At 37.6% G+C, this 21,494-nt stretch overlaps 1 protein-coding gene across 1 annotated transcript in view; it reads left to right on the forward strand.

Annotated features, from left to right (window-relative positions):
- The first annotated feature begins 799 nt into the window (after positions 1 to 799).
- LOC145977959 (protein CREG1-like) overlaps positions 800 to 21,494 on the forward strand; it is a 33,737-nt gene continuing 13,042 nt past the window's right edge. Inside the window, exons 1-3 of the mRNA XM_083110302.1 lie at positions 800 to 947; positions 4,675 to 4,940; positions 20,642 to 20,796. Coding sequence (XP_082966428.1) covers positions 4,682 to 4,940; positions 20,642 to 20,796 — 414 coding nt within the window. The 5' untranslated portion in view covers positions 800 to 947; positions 4,675 to 4,681. The remainder of the gene's footprint in view (positions 948 to 4,674; positions 4,941 to 20,641; positions 20,797 to 21,494) is intronic.

A 21,494-nucleotide genomic window follows, 5' to 3' on the forward strand; every position in this document is an offset into this window, starting at 1 on the left:
TTGTTTACGCGTAGACGCACATCACTGCTCTGGAGCTCTCGTAGCCTCTCAATGGGCACCTGCAAGGTATCCTGGGTAATAAAGTTGGTCGGAATGACTGGGGTTCCAACTTTCCATCCTCTGTAACTTTCTTTTGCAACTGTACGTACATTTCGTCGACAGCAATGAAAGGATATTAAACCGTTAGCCATTCACCAAAATCCATACACAACGAACGGTTACACACTAGTTGCCATAAACACAGCTCGACTGCGTTTCCTGAAATGAGGAAGGAATGTCCTACGCTAATAGTAACTCTATCCCGTCTTGAACAGCTGATTCAAACCTTGAACCACAAGTAGCTTCAGTTGTTGTGGTTTTTCAGTAGATAAATGCGTCCGAAGTCCAGAACTGTGAAGTTTTCAACCTACCACCATCCATTCTGCACGCATGGTAAGCGAAAATGCTTGCCAAAGAATCATTAGCTCATAAATATCACTGAAAGAGTGCATAAAGACAGCGCCGCGAAGAATGTAGCGAGCACGGAAAGAAACATTCTGTTCAATTTAGCGTATAAGGGCAGGCACAACGAGAAACTCCACGTATGCCTAGGTCTGGCGCGTTGCCAAATCTCCGGGCTCGAGGTTGCCAAAATGCCTGTTGCCAAGTAGAGTTTCTCAAAAAGACGTTTTAGAAAACAAAAGTAAATCCTATCAGACACCTGAGATGCTTTACCCAAGGAAGAAATTCGAGCATTAAAATAAAGAGATAGTACGAATTGCCCAGAGCTGTGGTATTTTTAGAGTGCTGGGACTTGCCTCAACGTGTCTCTGTCCAAGGCCAGGATTTCCGAAAAGAACCCCTAGCTTTCTTGCGCGCGCTGAAGTGTGTATTTAGCTAATGTGCTGTGATTTGAGTCTGTCTGGTGGTCTGGTATAGAAGCTATTGTATTCGGATTTTAATACCAGGTATGAGAATCAAATGTGCATTCTTTTACTTGAGGATGCATGTGCAAGGACAATTACTGACTGTTTATTTTTAAACTCAGTTTCAAGTTTAGAAATTGATGTATATGTTTGTCCATCTATGTGTTCCTGCTGGTGTTATCATTTTGTTTTTGTGTACTAAAATGTACTAATTTACACTTTGTTCAATATCATGTTCTTGCATGTGCATCACAAAAATAAGTCATACAAATTAATACTGAAACGAACCATAGACGTCCTGGGATTTTTTCGTGGAGGGGCAAACAATTTTTTTTTTCCAAAGGGAGCAAGTGAAGTTATTATCCCCATAATAGTGTTACGCCCTCAATAAACAATTCTTCGGTTTGAGGTTGTCATGTTTCTGCAAAGCGCTCATAATAACTGACATACATTACTGTGAATATAATGACATGATATGTATAAAAAAATATACTTTTATGTTGACATTAATTTTCCAGGGGAGGGCCGTGACCCCACTTGTCCTCCTTTCGAAAGTCCATGAAACGAAGCAGCCTTACTCCAAAACAGATTCTGCATTATAGTGACTCAAATAATTAACCTACGACCCTGGAATATGTTATTTTTTCCTTTCAAAGTAAATTTAGATATTAGAGGAACTGTTGCCAGTTAATTTTTTTCCAAGAGTTTTATGAATGAAACGGAGTGGTTAGCACAGCACGCTAGGACGCCAGGGGTCCCGTGTTCGAATCCCAACCTAGGCTTGGGTGCTCTTTGTGAGTGTCTTCCTCATCAATTTAATCATGTCATCATCATTCATCCCCATCTTCGCAATTAGCCAAAGTGGCAGATAAGAGAAGTAAAATAAACCACATCAATCATGTTTATAAATTAGAAAGAATAATGAATGTTTTTGTCTGACAGAACTTCAAAATCATGAACGTTTATACTTCGAGTAGACCGAAACTAGTATTCTCTCTGTGTTCTCAGTGTATATTAGTCAATGGAATCAGAGGCGTGCCCAAGCGGGAGGGGTCATAACCCCCTTTTGGCACAATATTTCTAAAAAAATTTAAAAAATAAACGTTAAAGGTAGGAAAAGAAGGTAAAATGAAGACTGACTACTAAAAATATCCTGGACACGCAACTAAATGGAATCAAATGTACAGATGTCACTCTGTGTAGTAAAAATGAATGTTATTTTAAGTCATGAACGCTTAAAGAGAAATTGAATTGCAGATATGGATCACAAGTGCTATTGGTTGATCATATCTGGAATCTTGATATATGAATATGTCTTAAATGACGAAAATGTAGCTATTATTGATACAAATATTATATTTGTTTTATGTTGATGATTAAGTTCAGAATTAACTAAAGTTGATGATGTGTTGTACTGCTTCTAAATAAATTATTCACATGTATGAAGTGACAGAAAGGAACGTTTCGTATAGGTATTTTCTTACGATACATAAAATTAGAGTTTTTGTCTCACTGAACTAAAGATTCGTTCGTGAACTACTTAAAGTACAATTATATATATGGAAAAATAACTTATTAATACATTTCAATAACTTACATAGGATTGGTTTTGCTCTGGTTAGATTTATACACCTGTTTGAAGCTACAGATTTCATAATGTATGTGAACCAGAATAAAACAATGTACGTTTTTACACGTATCAAAATTTATGGCCAATGCTTTTTTCAAGATTTAAGCAAGTTGATCAATCTTGTGAAGCCGTCATTGAACAATCAAACACTAACTAACTCTCTAGCCTCCTTAAACCCTAAGTTTATGTCTGCAGCAACACAAGCCTTCCATCTGTCCCTATCCTGGGCAAGATTAATCCAATATTTTCCATCCATACCGATTTCCTTTAGGTCCATTTCAACATTATCCCTCCAACTTCGTATTGGCCTTCCTGCAGGTCTCTTACCATCAGGTTTCCCAACAAGAATCCTGTAAACTCTTCTTTCATCTCCCATTCGTTCCACTTGGCCTGCCCACCTAGGTCTTCTTGATTTAATTATTCTAATAATATCTGGTGGGCATGAATACAAATTGTCCAGCTCTACATTATGCAACCTTCTCCACTCACCTGTCTCCTCATCCCTTTTAGGTGTAAATATTTTAACACTGCTATTGAAAAATTAAGTATTTTTCGTCCTGAGGTATAGCGTTGCAGCAGGTGGGCTGTTGGGAAACCTAGGCTCTTCAAAATGGCGCCATTGCTTTACAGCGTATTTAAATGGAAGTTTCTTCTCAAATGGAGGATGGCGGTTTGTACGAGATCACAAAATACTTCAAAAGTGCTCAAACGAAGAACGAGTGCAAAATGGTGTCATTGGTGATTTTTGTACCGTGCCCAGTAACCCGGAGGTAGGCGCGGTTAGGACTGGCCCCGGACAGAAGAGGGGAGGGGGATGCGTAACTAATTTGGCATTGACGTAATGCCTAACGTCAGCGGTTTCTAACCTTGGATGCACGCACCCCTGGAGAGCCTTGACAGGGGCCAAAGGGACCCGCCCCCTTTCTAATATTGGGTGTAGAAACACTGATTGCAATCTTCCTTTAACCCTCTCCGACACGTTAATTGAATTCACATGCAACTCGCAAGATTGCGTTTTCTTGTTCTAAATTCTAAATTCGAATTAAAGTCTTTTCATTTCGTTTATTTTGAGTCGTTTTTCTACCTCTTGAGTTAACCAAGGCGATGATGATGAAAAATGAACTGATGAAATGGCTTCGAACACTCAAACTTGTAGTCTGATTATAATTGTTATTGTTATTTTCAACCAACAGAACGCTTGTGTGCGATTGTTGTATAGTAGGTCAACTTCCCAACTGCAGCAAACAATGAAGCTCACACTTAACCCACAGTACAATAAAGAAAATACCAATAATCAGAGAACAGTGCTTCAGTAAGATGAAATTCTTGAAGCTACTGAACAATGTACAACAATGATGCTCCCAGTTGACCTACTATACAACAATCGCACACAAGCGTTCTGTTGGTTGAAAATAACAATAAAAATAATAGACTACAATGCTGCACTCAGATGCAATTATTGAAGTTACTGAACAATGTCATCTAAACTTGTTTAATATTTCTATACAGAATATAGTTTTTACATTCGAGATTTTTTAAAAAATAACATTTTACTAAAAGTGTCCAGAATTAATGCCACTACTGTATATTAGCCCCCTAGGCAGGATTGTGGTTTTACCCCCCCCCCCCCAACGGTCTGAAGAAAATCTTTAAAAACGTACTATTCCTACTACGTACTTTGGGAAACAGAAAATTCCAGCGTTTTGTTACCATAATATGGCTCTGCCAAGTGTAAATTTCTCCGTCGTATATTCTGACTCTGTTGTTTCCTTTTTCTTTTTTTTTATTAAATTTTTGAATGGTGGGCCCCTCGGGCTCAACTCCCCTAGCCTACCCCCCTAATTATTAGAATACAATTACATGCTGTATCTTATATCATTATTATTAGCATGTAAATACATGATATACCTTATTTCATAATTCTTGGAATACAAATACATGTTGTCCCTTGTTTCATAATTATTAGAATACAAATACGTACTTGCTGTCCCTTCTATCATAATTCTTAGAATATAAATACATGTTATAGTTTTTTCATGATTATTTTAATACCAATTGTACTTTGTTTTATAATTATTTGAATACAAATTCATGTTATACTTTGGTTCAAACTACATGATTCTCCGCTTCTACTTTCAGGTCCACCATGATACCTCGAGAGATTGCCATCCTCCTCCTGGCATTTATCTGTGTAGAGGGCCAACGAGACTACTACCCTTCCCACTATCAAGCTCACGAGTACAGGGGCGGGCAGAGGTACTACGAGCGCCCAGTCGTCAATGAATACTCCCAGGACCCTTACCGGTTCAGAGACAGAGAGATGTACGAGTACCCTCCCCAGGAGGCCAGTGCCACCCCTGCCTCGGAGGAAGCTAAGGCTGCAAGGTTCATTGTGCATGAAGCAGGTACGTTTCCAAAAATATTGGTTTTTCTCCATGGGAAGGACCCTAGTGGTAAAATGAAAGTTCAGTTTTTAAGTGGTTAGGTTAACCTCATATATGTTAATCGAGACTACAGCGTGTCCACAAAAACATTCCGTGATTTAAAACGACCACAAAATTTTAATTATGGTTTACGAAATTTATACCGTTATAAAGAACAGAAGAACAGTTCAAAGAATTTTAGCGGATGTATAATTGTTGAAAAGAATGAAAAAATGGAAAAAAATTGCCAAAAGTAGCAGAAAAACACATTTTAGGATGTAAGAGAAAATTAATGAAAATAGTCATGGACAATTTGCACCGTAATACTCATGGATCCCACTGTACAAACCTAAACATCCAGTAAACAGCAACTCTAACACAATTTGCTTCTAACAACAATGCCATTTACAATAACACATTAACAATCGAAAGATCGTTTGGTGTGTTCTCTCTTGTCCACCAATACGTTTCTTCTTATTATTATTATTTGAAGTTTCATTGCAACACTCGTTCATACAAAATTGTAGAGTGCGATATCCATAAGTATTACTGTGAAAATTCTCCATGACTATTTTCATTAATTTTTCTCTTACATCCTAAAATGTGTTTTTCTGTTACTTTTGGCTATTTTTTCCCTTTTTTAAAATTATTGTATTGTTATGTTATGTATTGTTGTAGTTGATACCAACAATTACAATCCACTAAAATTCTTTGAGCTGTTCTTTTGAATGGTATCGGTATAAATTTCGTAATATACATATTTAAAATTTTGTGGCAGTTTATAATCACGGAATGTTCTTGTGGACACGCTGTACTATCGGATTAAAAATTATAGATACGCAGGTTTGGACTCCAATTAAAAATTAACCAGTAGACCTTAGACCTTACATAAAAACGAGTTACATCAAAATTTAGCTTATTCAATTCTGTGTTAATCTATGCTAGCCATTTTTTTTTTCGATTTTTACCTTCTATTCTTTATCGTCGTGAGAACAATAAAGGGCCATTTTGTTTATTTTTAGTTTCGCAAACGATCGATATCTTTGAAATTCTGTAAATCAAAAACGGGTTATCCGATCGTTATGAAATTTTAGTAGGGTACAGGCAGAAAGGCTTTAAGCACAATTATTAATTTTCACGTTTTCAAAATTTCTAAAAAAAAACTTTATTTTCAATTTTGATATTGATATTTTTCAGTGATAATGCGTTTTTAAAACAGATGCAAAGAGCTTCAAAGCAACACCAATATTGTATTTGTAGGACTAACCAATACCAAGAAAAAGTTGTTTGGCAAAATTGAAAATACAACTTTATCTGCTGCAATAACAAGTCTTTGGCTGTTTCTTCCTTAATACTTTGTAACAAGACTGGTTCACATTCTAAGTGAAATACATACTCATCGCTAGGAACATCATCTTCAGGTACTTCCATTATGGGTAATCTTGATAACAGATCTGCTACTTCCACATGCTTAGTGTACTCAATTTCAAAATCATAGGTAGATAAAAGCAAAGCCCATCTTTGAAGTCTACTGTTACCCGTTGAAGGAATTTTAGCTTTTTCTCCAAAAATATATTTCAGAGGAAGAGAATCGTTATGTACAGTAAAAGTTCTTCCATACAAATATTTGTGAAATTTCTTCACGCCACGTGTAAGAGCTAAAGCTTTCCGTTCAAACTGACAATAGTTCTTCTGAGCGTCAGTTAACGTTGCTGTTGAACAAACTACTGTGCGTAAATTACTTTTGTACACATTACATAATTGACAACCTATTCCTACAGGACTTGCATCTGTAATTAGTACAACTTGCAAATTCTGATCGAAAGGAAAAATGGCATCTGCTTTCTTCACCATTTCCTTTACTAATTCATATTCCTGTTGATGAACATCAGTCCATTCCCATTTATGTCCTTTCTTCAGCAATTCATGCAAATGAGGTATATGCATTGACAAGTTGGGTATATGCCTATGGTAAAATGAAATATCTCCCAAAAATGACTTTAGTTGACTGACATTACTAGGTACAGCACATTTTAATATTGCTTCTAAGTTCTTCACAGATGGTCCAATTCCTTCACCAGAAATGCAAAATCCTGAAATATCAAAGGACTACACTGCAAACCAAAAGGTAATCTGTTGTAATCAAATAAACCAAAATTAGTATTTATTACCAAATGTTTCTTCGAATCTTCATCTACTTCCAACTGTAGAAATGCATTATTCATGTCAAGAACCACATATGTATCAGAATCACCTAATGTGTTCAAAATATCATCTATTTTCGGTAATGGATAAGTTACTTTCTCAAGTAAAGTATTCAGTCCTGTCTTAGAATCAGCACATAACATAAGATCATTTGACTTCTTGACAACTACTACCAGTGGTGATGATGCCCAGTTAGAATAAGTTACTTCTGACAGTATACCATCGGAAACCAATTCACTTATATCCTTTTAACCTGTTCACTTGAACTATAAGGTACTTCATAAGCTTTCTTAAAAATATGTGTACTGTTAGGTTTAACCAGAATCACAGCTTTAAAACATTTAATAGGCTCCCTAAGATCATCTTGTAACGAACCCGTCTCGTCACAATTTGTGCGAGTCGCACCTCTATTTTTGTGACCTTTCTGATAAAATATGTAATTAGAAATGTATCAATTGAAAAACAGGTTACACCTCTAATTTGGTAAACTAACTTAATATTTAATGTAAGAATATACTTTTAATAGTTTATATTTCTTCCACTTGCTTACGCTAGCGTCGCCGACCTAATATAAAGGCGAGAGCGGGGCTAGCATCTCAGTTTGACCAAGGTTATTAGAAGTATAGGTTGGGCCAATCCGTTGTTTACTCGTGATGACGAAACGACGGTAAGAAGTGAATTTATCAATGAAATGAATTCCAAATCTATGCGCTAGTGTTGCACTATGCAGATAGGAAAACCATGCCAGAAACTGAGCACACGAAATCGAGTACACAAATGAGCATTTTCACCCATTTACATTTTGTGGCTTTAGACAAATTGAAAATAAATATCGATAGGTACTTATTGTTATGCGGGACAGAATATTATTGATCGGAACGGAATTTTTTTTTTTAATCCCGTCATTCGGGACGGGAAATATTCGCAATTTATCGACTAGTCGGGAAATTTTCCGACGCTCTGGAAATTTCAAATTCTACACGTCATTTTTACCTTAAGTGATTGTCTTTGCATTTCTGGAATGAAAACTAACAACTTTCGATAAGTTCCAGGCACTTGCAATGTAGAAAAGAAAAGAATTAATACCGTTTTGAAATGACCATTCGGAATTTCCCGACTGCTCGGGATCCAGAAAAGTAGGGAAGTCATTTGCTGAAGTCGGGATCGGGACAGAATTTTTCTGTCCGATTACGGTCCCGACTTTTCTAGATACCGCACACCACTTGTTATTATTATTATTTATTACAAGATACATCTTCCAAGTACGTTGAACATAATGTACTGTGTATACCAGAAAAGACAAGTTCAAATGAGCATATATGTACACTGTATTTACACTAGGCTATGTACTTGTTTTTTCTTCAGTGCACAACATGTTTCCGCGAATATATCAAAGTCTGCCTAACATGAAATGTAATATTGTATAACTTTGCTTTCACGCAAACTTGTCATAAAGTAATATTTCATTCTCGCAGGCAGTGGCGTGCCCAAGCGGGAGTTGGTGGGGGTTATAACCCTTCCCGTTAGCCCAGTATTCCTAAAAAGAAAGAACGTCAAATGTAGGAAAAGATGGCAAAATGAGGGATGACTACCAAAAATAGTGTACGTAACCCCTCCCTTTCAAAAATCCTGGGCACGCCACTGCAGTCTCAGGTTAACATGCAAGGGCAGATTTTTGCCACCTTTCGATGTGTAGTCTTTAATTTCTGCAGTAGAAACCAAGTGTGGCTTCTTACCGATGTGTAAAATGATTAATACAACTTTCGTGTCGGTATTTTATAAGCACAAAATATACACCAAGTTTTGTTCAAAGCTAAGTTGCTAAGTTGCGTTACTGCGTTACAGAAGTATTGTATTTTTTAATATCTCTTATACGTTCTATGAAATAAATATTAATGTGTCTGTAATGGTCTTACATACTAGTATACATTTTTTAAGAATACTTCACTGAATTGAACACGTTGCCACAAATATTTAAAATACTATTACTAATTTGTATAATACATTTTAAACTTCTGCTCTATAGAATCCTTCAAAATGTCACCAGTATTTTTTTTTCATATAATCAAAAGAACATCACGTTATGAATCTCCTGCATGTGATTGCAGAGTAATCAAACAAACGCCAAATTATCTATTCTTCCATTGCACGTTAAGGAACAAACACAGACACGCCCTTTTTTAACAGACTACACAGAGCCAAGATACCATTTCCTGTATCATACACTCCCTGTTATCGTCTCTCTCTCCCCCCCCCCCCCCCCCCCGTGGTTTAAAAGATATCATAACAATATGTAAATCTCTTTTGTGACCTACACTGAACTTATGTTAAATTTTCATTGACATGTGAAAGCGGAAATTTATAGATCTTTCTTCCTTACGATTTCTAAACAACCGAAGAGTATGGTGAACCTGAAACTACTTATTGTTCGTAACAACGATATGAATTATACAAATGGTCTAATAAAAAACCCTATTACATCACAGGAAGTGATTTTTAAGACAATTCAGTAGTCACTTTAAAACTACTGAGTGCCACATGGTGGGAAAGCAGATTCGATGCCTTAACTTTGTTGAGATGTCAAATGGGACAGGTCTAGGATGCGCTCCTTCAAATAATTGGCGACAATAAAACTGTCCAAATGGTCGCACATGAGGCTCGGTGTATTGCAAACTAGTTGTGTGGCTTTACATTTCTTTGCTCACTAGTTATATGGTACGTATGACTTCTTATTCCACGTTTTGAAAAAAAGCAGGAGTGATGAAAATTTCAAAGTTTCTTAGACGCCACTTGGCAGCCTGGTAGGACTTCCCTCCCTCCACTCGTGGAGGCGTCGGGGGGGGGGGGGGCGACCTTTGAGTCCATGTTGATGAATTGACATCGAATTTTGATATAGATGATCCAAAGATAGGCAACACTGTACAGGGCCGAAATCGAATGGAGAAGCAATTTCAGTATGATGAAACTGTTGAAGATCCACTAAAGCGGTACAAAGTTGTTTTTATTACCAGGCCGTAGACGATTACTTTAGCTCTAAGAGAAAGGTTTTAGAGCTTAAACATCATAGTGAATTTTCCATTTCTTTTATGATATTAGTAAGCTTAAAGACATGCAATCTTATCTTTGTTTGAAAATTGTAGAAAACTCCCGGAATGTTAACACATGAACGCTACTGAATTAAAAGATGAACGAAAAGCGTTTTTGGCTATAAGAAAACAATTACACGAAAGGAGACTTTAAACTGATAAAGAGTCATGATTTTGAACCTAATGTGAGTGTATAACTTCGGATTTATTAATAGTATAATAAAATTATTTATTTTATAGTTTGATGTTTTACTTAGGAATATATTAATTTTCAATTTCCCGTTGCTACGTAATGACGGGAGAGGGAGGGGGGGGGGCTTTCGAGAGGGAGCGGCATCTGCCGCCACCTCCCAGGGCGGCAAAATTACTAGCGCCGGCCCTGGTGTACACTGTATGTAACACACCTTATTACTGACTTCCTTGACCCTGGATGTACAGGGTCAAGGAAAACAAAGAAATGAGCATAATTTTCTCTACGGAGAAGATATTGAACCTAAACCAAAAATAACACAAATAATAAACTCGACAATGTAAATTGATGAGATTTAGTAAATCATTTAATGAAGTGACTAATCGCAAAGGACATAATCAGCTCAGATCCTATTACTTCTTCATGGTATGTGACGTAAAGTTCCCGCCCAACCGTTTGACGGCGTTAGTGGCTATCGCATTTCCTTTTCCACAGCCTGTAGTACACATCCTCATCTAGACATTGTTCTTGTTCTGGTGTTTAATATATGCATACTGCAACACTGTCGTTTTGTCATTTCACGTGACTTTACATTGAAGTGATGCATTCACTTGGCCGGTCACACGTCATCGCAAGCAAAAACTTCAACCGTTACCATGGTTTTGGGCCAGGGTTGAGTTTGACTCCGTCTGCGGACGAGAGAAGTCGGACTCTGCCTACTGGCAAGAGGTAAACTCCTCCTAACAGGAGGGAGAAAAATATATCCCACTCCACTTTCTGGTGAGAGAAATTTACTCCACTTTAGTGTGAGAGGACCCACTCCGCTTTCGGGCTAGAGATATTTAGGTAACCAGACCTTTTCCTTTCATAAAACCCCGTCATCTCGACGTTGGGGTTGGTAACAGCGAAACTCCATCTCCTCGATGCTGGGAAATTCGCTTCTTAGAATCTATTCCTTAGTTTTTGACCTGTTACTCCTACATGTAAACAAAAGACGTTTCCAAGGTTACAGTAATCTTTCTATTTTAGATGCTTTGTTTATAAACCCTTTGTGGTTGTTTTCTAACAAAAGTACTAGGTATCATATACGAAGTTATATGGGTTTACCTGTTCCCTTTTCTTTAAGGGTTAAAAGTTTTTATAGTTCAACTACAAAAGGCCGTAACTATATAGAGAGGCCCAAATATGAATATATAAATATATATATAGATAGATAGATAGATATATAGATACACCTTTGTGCAAATTAATTGAAACAAAGCATGAATTTAGTAGTTTATTGTACAAAACTCGCATATATATGTACAAAACTCACCTACACATACATTAGTAACGGATATGACCACCTCTATTTTTAAGCAACATTTGAACACGGTTTGGCATGGAGTCTACTAGTTTCGAACAGTCACTGTTGATTTTTGGATCTCAGTACCACACTTGAATGAGCGCCTGAATGAGCTTCTCCATAGTCGTACAGTCCACAGCACGGAGGCGACTTTTGCATATAGCCCACAAATTCTCAATGGGATTTACGTCCGGAGAATTCCCTGGCCAATCAAGTACCTGTATTTGCTGCTCTGTCATGAATTTCTTCACCACTTTCGATGTGTGACAGGGGGCTAGGTCCTGCTGCAATATTCCAGTACCGTCAGGATACCTCGTTTTCAGCTCTGGAATAGCACACTTTATTAGAACCTCAATATATTGTTGCGAGCACATCATTCCTTGTATTGGATGCAGGCTTCCATCACCATAATAACCGAAACATCCCCAAAACATCTTCTTTTGTGGGTGCTTGACAGACTGATCGATGTGGCAATCACGAAGCTTCTCTCTCTGTGACCTTCGAACATGCTGACTTCGCTGACCCTGTACAAAGAAATGGCTTTCGTCGGTGAATAGGACTTTTTGCCACTGGTCTTTCGTCCATTGCTTATACTTTTTGCCCATTTATACCGATTTCGTTTCATTGTTGTCGTTAAAAGCTGTTTCTTGACAGGTCTTCTGGCTTTTCGTCCGACTGCAATAAGGCACCTGCGAACTGAAGAGGCACTAATTTTGATTCCTTTCTCCTGCAAATCCGTTTTCAGTGCGTCACTCGTTTTGCGGGGAGCCTTTTTGCTTTGTCGAAGCAAGTAAGCATCATCTCTAAGAGTTGTTTTCTTCTTACGCCCACACTTTCCTTTACGTTTAGGAGAAACCGATCCGGTTTCCTTCTGCAACTTGATGGCACGACTGACAGTTGCCAAACTCACACCAACCACTGACGCGATCTCTCTATACGTTTTAGCTGTATGTTCGTGCAAAGTTACGATCTTCGTGCGTTTCCTAGGTGTCACATTCATCTCGACCTGCGGTAGAATCACATCTGGTAAGGTTTCTAAAATCTGGTGCAATCCTGCAGCTGCTTACGTCATGATTGCATCAGTCAATGAACACTACGGCGATTGGACAGGATTCTTAAATCTGATGCAATACAGTAACCTGACGTAATGATTGCATCAGCCAACAAACAAATGATCTAACTGACTTTCGTGTTTGTTTTGAGTACACGATTACGAGTAATGTAGAAAACATGCTTTGTTTCAATTAATTTGCACAAGGGTGTAGATAGATAGATAGATAGATAGATAGATAGATAGATAGATAGATAGATAGATAGATATACAGGGCTCGAAAAATCCAGGTCGCCATGGCGACTAAAAATTTCAGCTTGGCGACTGTGATCTTTTGCTGTAATATGTACGAAATGTTGATGATTCTAAGTTCAAATTTCAGTACAGCGTAAGTTAGCAAATGATTTTTTTTAATCAACGTTGTGAACATTCCATAGAGTCAGTAACAATTTCTTACCCTTTGTCTCCCAACACCCCATTTCCTGCTTTCTCAAATAATTTAATGATGTTTTGAATACCGTGATGCTCAGCATCTTATACAGAGTGTTTCAAAAGTCGCACAACCCAAACTTTGAAAATGTATATCATGAAAACCGTAAGAGATATTTACACCGGGTTTTCTGCATTATAAAGCCTCATCCATTGAGATATTTGTCAACGCTTAAAATTATCAGTTCACTTCGTACAAAAAATTATATAAATTAATAACTGACGGAAAGAAACATTCAATTTTTTTCAGAAATGAACTTCTGAGTAAGAAAAATATGTAAGAAATTATCGAAGGGTCATAATTAGACATTTGATGACTGATGCCATGTCAGTCTGTCATTTGCGACCAATATTGGTCATGTGCAACATTTGATGAATTTTTCACTGGCGATTTTATGGGTAAGTGAAAAGTGCCATTTTGGGACATATCTCCGTATATGGCAACACAAGCAGGTCGAAATATTGCCAACAGTCGCATGCAACATGTGTCTAAGTATTGGCTATACATTTACGTGAAAAATCGTAAATCAAGATTTTGTGCCGAAATTGAACTTTTTGAGAGAATCCTAGGCTGCACCTGGTTACATTGAATTCTCTTCGCTCACTTTCGCCGCTACTGTGCCTGTTTTTTAATTGATTCAGCATGGCGTGCGTGTGCATTGCTGAAGAGTATTTTACTACTCATTCTTACACTCATGTGCAAGAGGTTTTCCATGCTGTCTGCTGTCATTCATTTCTAGGTGCGGTTACAAGTAACCTTCCGTGAATGCGACGTCACGTCATGCATTTAACCCTTTATTATATTGCTTTATTTTGGGGAACATTCAGGAATGAACAAATTTAACTTTTGTGCTAGTTTTATTTTGAGTGAATATAAAGGAACTCTTTCGGAAATGTATGTGACTTCGGATTAGAGGTTATTAACCTATTTTTTCCCTTTGCAGGTAAATAAGAAATAACAAGTTATATCGGCGTTTCATAAAAAAACGAAACAACTTACTAAGTTTTATCTGTGCCTAAGAATAACCTATTTTGCTTGTTAGAACCTATTTTAGATTTATGTGCCTAAATTAAGCCTTTTTTAGGTTTTTATATATTTTTTTAGGTTTTACAGGATTTTTATATCTCACAGAGGTATTTACTAGGTTTGGTGGCGAAATAATTCAATGACTGGCGTGTTTGAAACATGTTTTCTGTCGATTTTCCTCCTTCCAAGTATATGATGTTTATCAAAGCTTTAAACAAAACAAAAATATCTGACGTCATTGTTACCTGCAGACAGTGGCGGCGAAAGGGGACAGTTCCCCCCTACTTTTTACCCCTGCACTATAGACTCTTAATGCTAAGCCTTGCCTACTAAGATAAAGTAAAATATCCTTGCCCCCCCCCCCCTCCTCCCCATTCTCAGTTTTGGCACCCAATCGTCTCTACTGCCTGCACAGTCCCAAGTGCAAACTTCTGATCGGTGTGGCCTTGCTCACTTTCGCTTCAGTTTGGTCCTTTTTGGCATTCACGCCTTGCATTCAAATTAGCACTACTGACTATGTTTCTGTTGAAAGATAATTTTCAGCACATGAAATGATCCTCACAGACAAAAGGTGGAGTTTGAGTGTGGTTAACGCAAAAGCATTCATGGTGGTCACTAGGACCATGATAAAATTCAAGTATAATTCCTGGTTTTCAAGGTGAACTTTCCAAAAATTCAAGGATAAAAGCAGATGTTTTCTCTATTCCAACCTTACGTATTACCGACTCTCACCCTCCCTTCCATACACAAAAATATTGACAATGTAAAGGGTTTGTATGATTCCAATGTAACAAAAAATTTACCTAATCAACTTCAAGATATATTATTTTGTAATAATCTTCCGTTTGTCAGATAGATTGTTCTGTAAACGACACTAACAAAGTAAACGGATTGAGAAAATTTTGTTATATTTTCTGTGTAGCTTTCTTTTTCATCCTCAAAAAAATGAATGAAATAAAAGCTAAACTGAGAGAAACTTGCCTCAGGACATTTATAAACATGTATAAATTTAATGGGATATGGATTAATAACAGTTGCAATTTTTCACGTTTACGGAGAAAAAATGGAATAGTGAAATGTGCCTAAATTAAACCTTTTTTAGGTTGTACCTTATTTCATGTCTTACCAAAATTCATGAATAATTTCCAGAGCCAATAAATCAAGCATAATTTCCGGTGCCAATAATTCATGTGTAATTTCCGGAATTCCAGGAATTCCAAGTGAGTAGCCACCCTGATATTGTGCAGCAATATATACGTATTTCATTTTTCATATAAACAAGTAACTTTTTCTAACAGCACAAGTGCAGCATTATAATAATTTGTAGATAATTTTGAAAATGATATAAAAAATGAAAATTTGTTTAGAAAATTAATATTTGGTTATTACGGTTCTTGTGAAATTTTGTTTTTAACGATTGTATCTAATCAGTTTTTTTCAGGAATTTTGTACCAAATTAAGTCTTTTTGCAACCTTTTTCAGGATTTTTCGAGCCTAATTTAAGTTTTTTAGAACCTAATTTAAGGTTTTTAGAACCTATTTTAGGATTTTTAGGACCTATTTTCGGATTTTTAGAGCCTATTTTAGGAACCTTAAAGCACACTTTTTAGAACCTAAAAATCCCAGATCTAGTAATCACCTCCTAAGCAGAACACAATTTTCTCATGACATCCCCCATTTTTACACAAAAATTACCTCTCCACCCTTCTAAATAAACAAATGTCCCTTACTATCAAGTTTTGCAAAAACATTTTGGCAGGATCCTATGTCGGATAGCGTGGGCATAGATTTGTTCAGAATTTAATTGAGGACAATTCCCCCTCCCCCTTCTATGTAATGTGAAAAATTCTCATAAAATTGCTAGAATCATGGTGGGAAAAGACTCATGAAGTAAATATTCTAATTTTCAACTACAATATAAGTATCTGCATCATGTTAACTGTTATTTTAACATGTGTAGTTGCTACCTGAAAAAACGTATCTTCTTGACCCCCTGTAAAAAGAATCTCTTGATGTTAGTAAATGGTCAAAAGGAGCACGTGACTTCCACAGAGTGAGGGGAGGGCTCATTGGCTTCGTCACTCAACGCCATTTCAGTTAAGATTGAGCACTGAATTGGGCGACACCGTGCTTTTGTGTTAGAAGCATATTTTAAAAATGATGAGTCCGTTTTCCAAACCCAACGATGGTTTCGAAGGGAGTTAGTTCCATGTCGATCGTCACTGCTATATACCCAGTCAGCAGTGGCGGCGTTTAGGGGGGCAGTTTCCCCCACCACTTTTCGCCATTTTTGCCCCCGCACTATGCTAAACCTTATCTACAAGGGGAAATATACTGTCTTTGCCCCCCCCCCCCAGTTTTGGCACATTGCCCCCCCCCCCCGGTTTTGGAACCCAATCGCCGCCACTACCAGTCAGAATACGATACTGCTTTGGGTGAGAACCTTTCGAGAGACAGGGTCATGTCTGGAAAAGAATCTCAATGGGCATGGTCCGGGAAAAGTTTCCTGCACGTGTTGTGTCAAGAAATGGTGACGTTCCCTGGCCTCCTCGCTCCCCGGATCTGACGATGTGTGATTATTTCCTCTGAGGCTACCTCAAATCAAAGGTGTATCTTGAAAGACCTCACACAATTGGTGAGCTCAAGTTAGCTATTCGCAACGGAATAGCGACAATTCCGAATGAAATGCTCGTGAGGGCGACTTCCAACTTAACGGTGACGTTCCCTGGCCTCCTCGCTCCCCGGATCTAACGATGTGTGATTATTTCCTCTGGGGCTACCTCAAATCAAAAGTGTATGTTGAAAAACCTCATACAATTGGTGATCTCAAGTTAGCTATTCGAATGTGTAAGGAATGGAGGTTCATCATTTATCGGACACAATTTTCAAAACAAAGAAAAATTAATGTAAGCACTGTAAATGACAATTATTTTTGTAGCAATTTTGATTATTAAACCTTGCATTACATTATTTGTTTTATTTATATACACATTTCAAAACCGTCAGATTTTTCTGCCGGTATATTTCACAAAATTCTCTAAAATAACTTATATGAAATTTAGAAATGTTTTCACAATTACTACAATTATTGACGATGAAATGTATCCTAATTTACATTGTTGGTTAACAGCCAAACGAAATTTTACACTTCATCTACATATTCTAACATATATTACATAGAGGGGCCTCAATCCTCCTGGTCCCAAGTAGCTACGAACGTGCTCCAACCAACTGGCTTCCAACATTTCGCAAAGGGCTAGATTCGTTTTGAAGTGTCTGAAAGGTCCTTTCCTGCCAACATATCCGCTTCAGAAGTAAGTTCAGTGTCTCCATTCGCTTAATTCGAATGGAATGCGTGCGTCTATATTCTGAGCACTGCATCTAAATCCAGATTGCAGTGCGCATGCTCAGCTGTCGTGGCAGCGCCGAAATTCTATTTCGCTTGGTCACCATTTCTGCTGTTGAGGTATGCGACAGTTTTGCTCTTCTTGGCTCTTGGAAGGAAGTCTGCACCATGATTACTCAATGGCAATGCAAGATTCAGTGTTACCAAAGCGGATTATTATAAGAAAGGTCTTCAAATGGCGATAATAATACCTGAAAGCTAACTCTCCTCTAGTCCTAAACCCGAAAGTATATCGCCTCCCATCCACACAAGTTTTCCATCAGATTCAGGGGGCGACATCATTGAAAACTGGTGGGGGGAGGAAGATCTTAATCTACACACAAATATATATATATGGATATTTGTAATGTTATTAAATATAAAAGTCAATTAATTACTAACTATTTTTTAAAAAACATTATTATTATTATATAAGCATAAAGGAATTAATTCGTTACTTATATATCAGATATTTGGAAAGTAGCAAAATAATTCCTTTACTAACTGCGTGAAGATGTCAATAAATTACGAAATAGTTTTATTATGTGTAACCTAAGCTTTTGTTTAGTTTTTTTTCTCTCTATTAATATAAGACTATTAGAATTTAAAATTATATTTAACTTGCAATCTTTTACATTCCTTGTGCGCATGTTGTTATTGGTGTAAAGTACATTTATTAATTATCTCTTGAAGGAGAGGGAGAGAAAGCATTACACTCACAAACACGCTATTTTGTGTGTGTGTGTTCGATATTATCCTTAGTAATGTTCATAAAAAGTCAAAATTAATTGCTCATATTTTGTTTTTATAACAAAAATTCCCCCCGAGAAATTTTTGGTGGGGATATTTTGAGGTCAATATTGTTCGTGGGGGGAAATCACCCCCTGCCCCTCCCAGGATTTCGCACCCTGATCAGATTCCATCCTGGGAAAGCACTGACAAAAGGCGGAAAGCACTAGAATGAGGAAACAAAAACGAAGAAAGAGAATAAGAAATATAACGGAGAAGATAAGAATAAGTATGTTACATTTCCTTGGTTTTTCAAGTGACCCCTCTTGACAAGCGTTTGAAAGTAAGTAGTTACAAGTAACCAGTTACTTTGTTGAGAAATTATAACGGAAACTATCTACATTTGAAAGCAGAGGCGTCTTGTGAACGCAAGCGGTGCATGCTGCGCATGCGTCAATTGTGGGAAAAAGGACAGATTGCTCTGCGACGACATTCATGAGCATTTCTACATTCTAATTCCTTCATATAGGAGAAGTATTTATTTTACATGAGAGCGCTGAACTAAGCTTATATTACATTTCTTGGATCTGAAGTGAAACAAAGTAATAATTATTTTCCCACAATTGATGCATGCGTCACTTCAGATCCAAAAAATGTAATATAAGCTTAGTTGAGCGCTCTCGTGTAAAATAAATACTTCATGAAGAAATTAGAATGTAGAAATGCTCATGAATGTCGTCGCAGAGCAAGTTGTCCTTTTTCCCACAATTGACGCATGCGCAGGATGCTGGGCTTTGTTGCGTGTCAAATTTAGAACAATCAAACTTTATTGCAATTCGTCGTTCACCATTGCGAGGTGTTTTGTGTGTTTTTTTTGCCATAGGCGTAACTTAGCGGGGGCAAGGGGGGCAGGTGCCAACCTCAAAATTCCAAGCTGCTAAACTTAAAGTTAATGATACTTTTATTAACCTCTTGAGACCTGAGTAGCCAAGTATTCAAGTGTATTTTTTTATGATTGTGCAAATGTAAGCTATTCAGCAAACTAGTTCTGGACGCTATTTATATGGGATGGAAAACTTATTAATTCTGCCCCCCTCCAAGTTAAGTCCCAAGTTTGATTCTGCTCTCCCCCACCCCGGCACCTCAAAGTCAAGTCTCTAATTTGATTTTGCCCCCCCCCCCCCAAAGTTAGGTCCCAAGTCACGTCCATGATTGTTGCATTTATGGTAGACGAGCTAGTATATTTATTTGATTACAATTAATGATAATTGATTTGTGTAATTTGCTTGCAAGAAAGTTTGCAGCAAAAAGTAAATGCAAAGGTACTTGCAATTACGTACTTTTCATGCACCAGTAGGAAAAACTCAATATGCTGACCAAGGCAGAAATTTATTTTATTATAAAACATAAACTAAACGTAACGTTTCAACCTTCTAGCAAGGTCTTCTTCAGACTCTGCAACAAGTACAAATGTAACAAGGTACAAAATAGGACGATATATATACACAAACATTACTCCCCTCCAGACTAATAGAAAGTTGTTCTGGAATATTCTAGCAGGTGGCTTTCTCTTGTCAACTGTACTTTCACATAAAAGGCTAAACTAATTTTCTCCCATCTAGAATGTGGTTGGACTCTTTATCTCACGCTCTTTTTCCTTCATTCTTCTTCCTTCTTCTCTCCTCTTTCTCTCTTGTCCTTTCCACTCTTTCTAACACCTTCTTCCATTCTTTGTTTATCTTCAGTCCCCCATTCCAGTTCATTGTGTCTTCTTCACCTTTCTTCTCTATTTCCTTGGCCTCCTTCCATTTTCTCACTAGCACTCTCTTCTCCCTTCCTATCTGCTTAGCCTCATCCCACTCTATGTCATGTCCTGTTTCTTTCGTGTGTTTAAATATCGCATTTCTCTCTCGCATATTTTATAATAAAATAAATTTCTGCCTTGGTCAGTATATTGAGTTTTTCATATCATAGAAACAAGGCTTAATGGTGTTATAACCAGTAGGAACTGTAACGCAGTTACTTTTTGAAACATAGCCTCATTCCGGACACCCATGTACAAGTTGCCTGCAACTTTTTTCGTGCACGAGACTGTACAATGCTTGAAAATATGTTGTTTTTTTCTTCTTTTAAGTTTCCATTTATTACAGTATGTCTCTTCTCTTTTCCTTTCCAGATTGGGCAGCTCTTGCCACTGAATCCTCGCATCCATACTTCGATAACTATCCCTTCGCTAACATATTTGACATGAGTGATGGCCCCGTTAACAATGCAACAGGCATTCCTCACTTCTACTTCACCCCATTGGACTATTCAGCGAGGGATCTCTCAGTAAGTAAACTACAGGGTGAGGCAAACGTCCAGCACCACCCATTTAATTTGAAAACGGCTTGACGGAGGACGACGAAACTTTGGATATGGGTAATGGAGGTGGGGGAAGACCGGTCGCGATTTTCTTTCCAATCAGCTTGTGAATGCGGGTTCATTTGCTCTCTGATTGGCTGTTGAAAAGTTACGGTGCTCTGATTGTGAGAATATCTTATTTTCAGCGTAAATTTCCTGCTTTCTAATCTAACCTAACCTAACCTAACCTAACGTACAGCGCAAATAAGATATTCTCACAATCAGAGCACCGTAACTTTCCAACAGCCAATCAGAGAGCAAGAAATGAACCCGCATTCACAAGTTGACTGGAAAGAGAAAAAGCGCAGACGGGTCAATGTGCATCATGGCGGCCATCTTGAAAGCCGCCATTTTGGAAATATAACTAATATCCTCATCAAATAAAGTTAGGGGAACAATTACTGCATATTCTTGTTTCTGAGAAAACGCACATCTTAAATGATGTGCCTCATGACCCCCTTTCCATTTGAAAATCTGGATGTAATTCCGAAATGGCGGCTTTCAAGATGGCCGCCATGGTGAATACTGACTCCATCTGATCTGCCCCCACCTGCATTACCCATATCCAAAGTTCCATCTTCCTCCGTCAAGCTGTTTTCAAATTAAAAGGGTGGTGCTAGACATTT

The sequence above is a fragment of the Lepisma saccharinum genome, chromosome 24, assembly GCF_977018435.1.
Source record: "Lepisma saccharinum chromosome 24, izLepSacc3.1, whole genome shotgun sequence".
NCBI lineage: Eukaryota > Metazoa > Arthropoda > Insecta > Zygentoma > Lepismatidae > Lepisma > Lepisma saccharinum.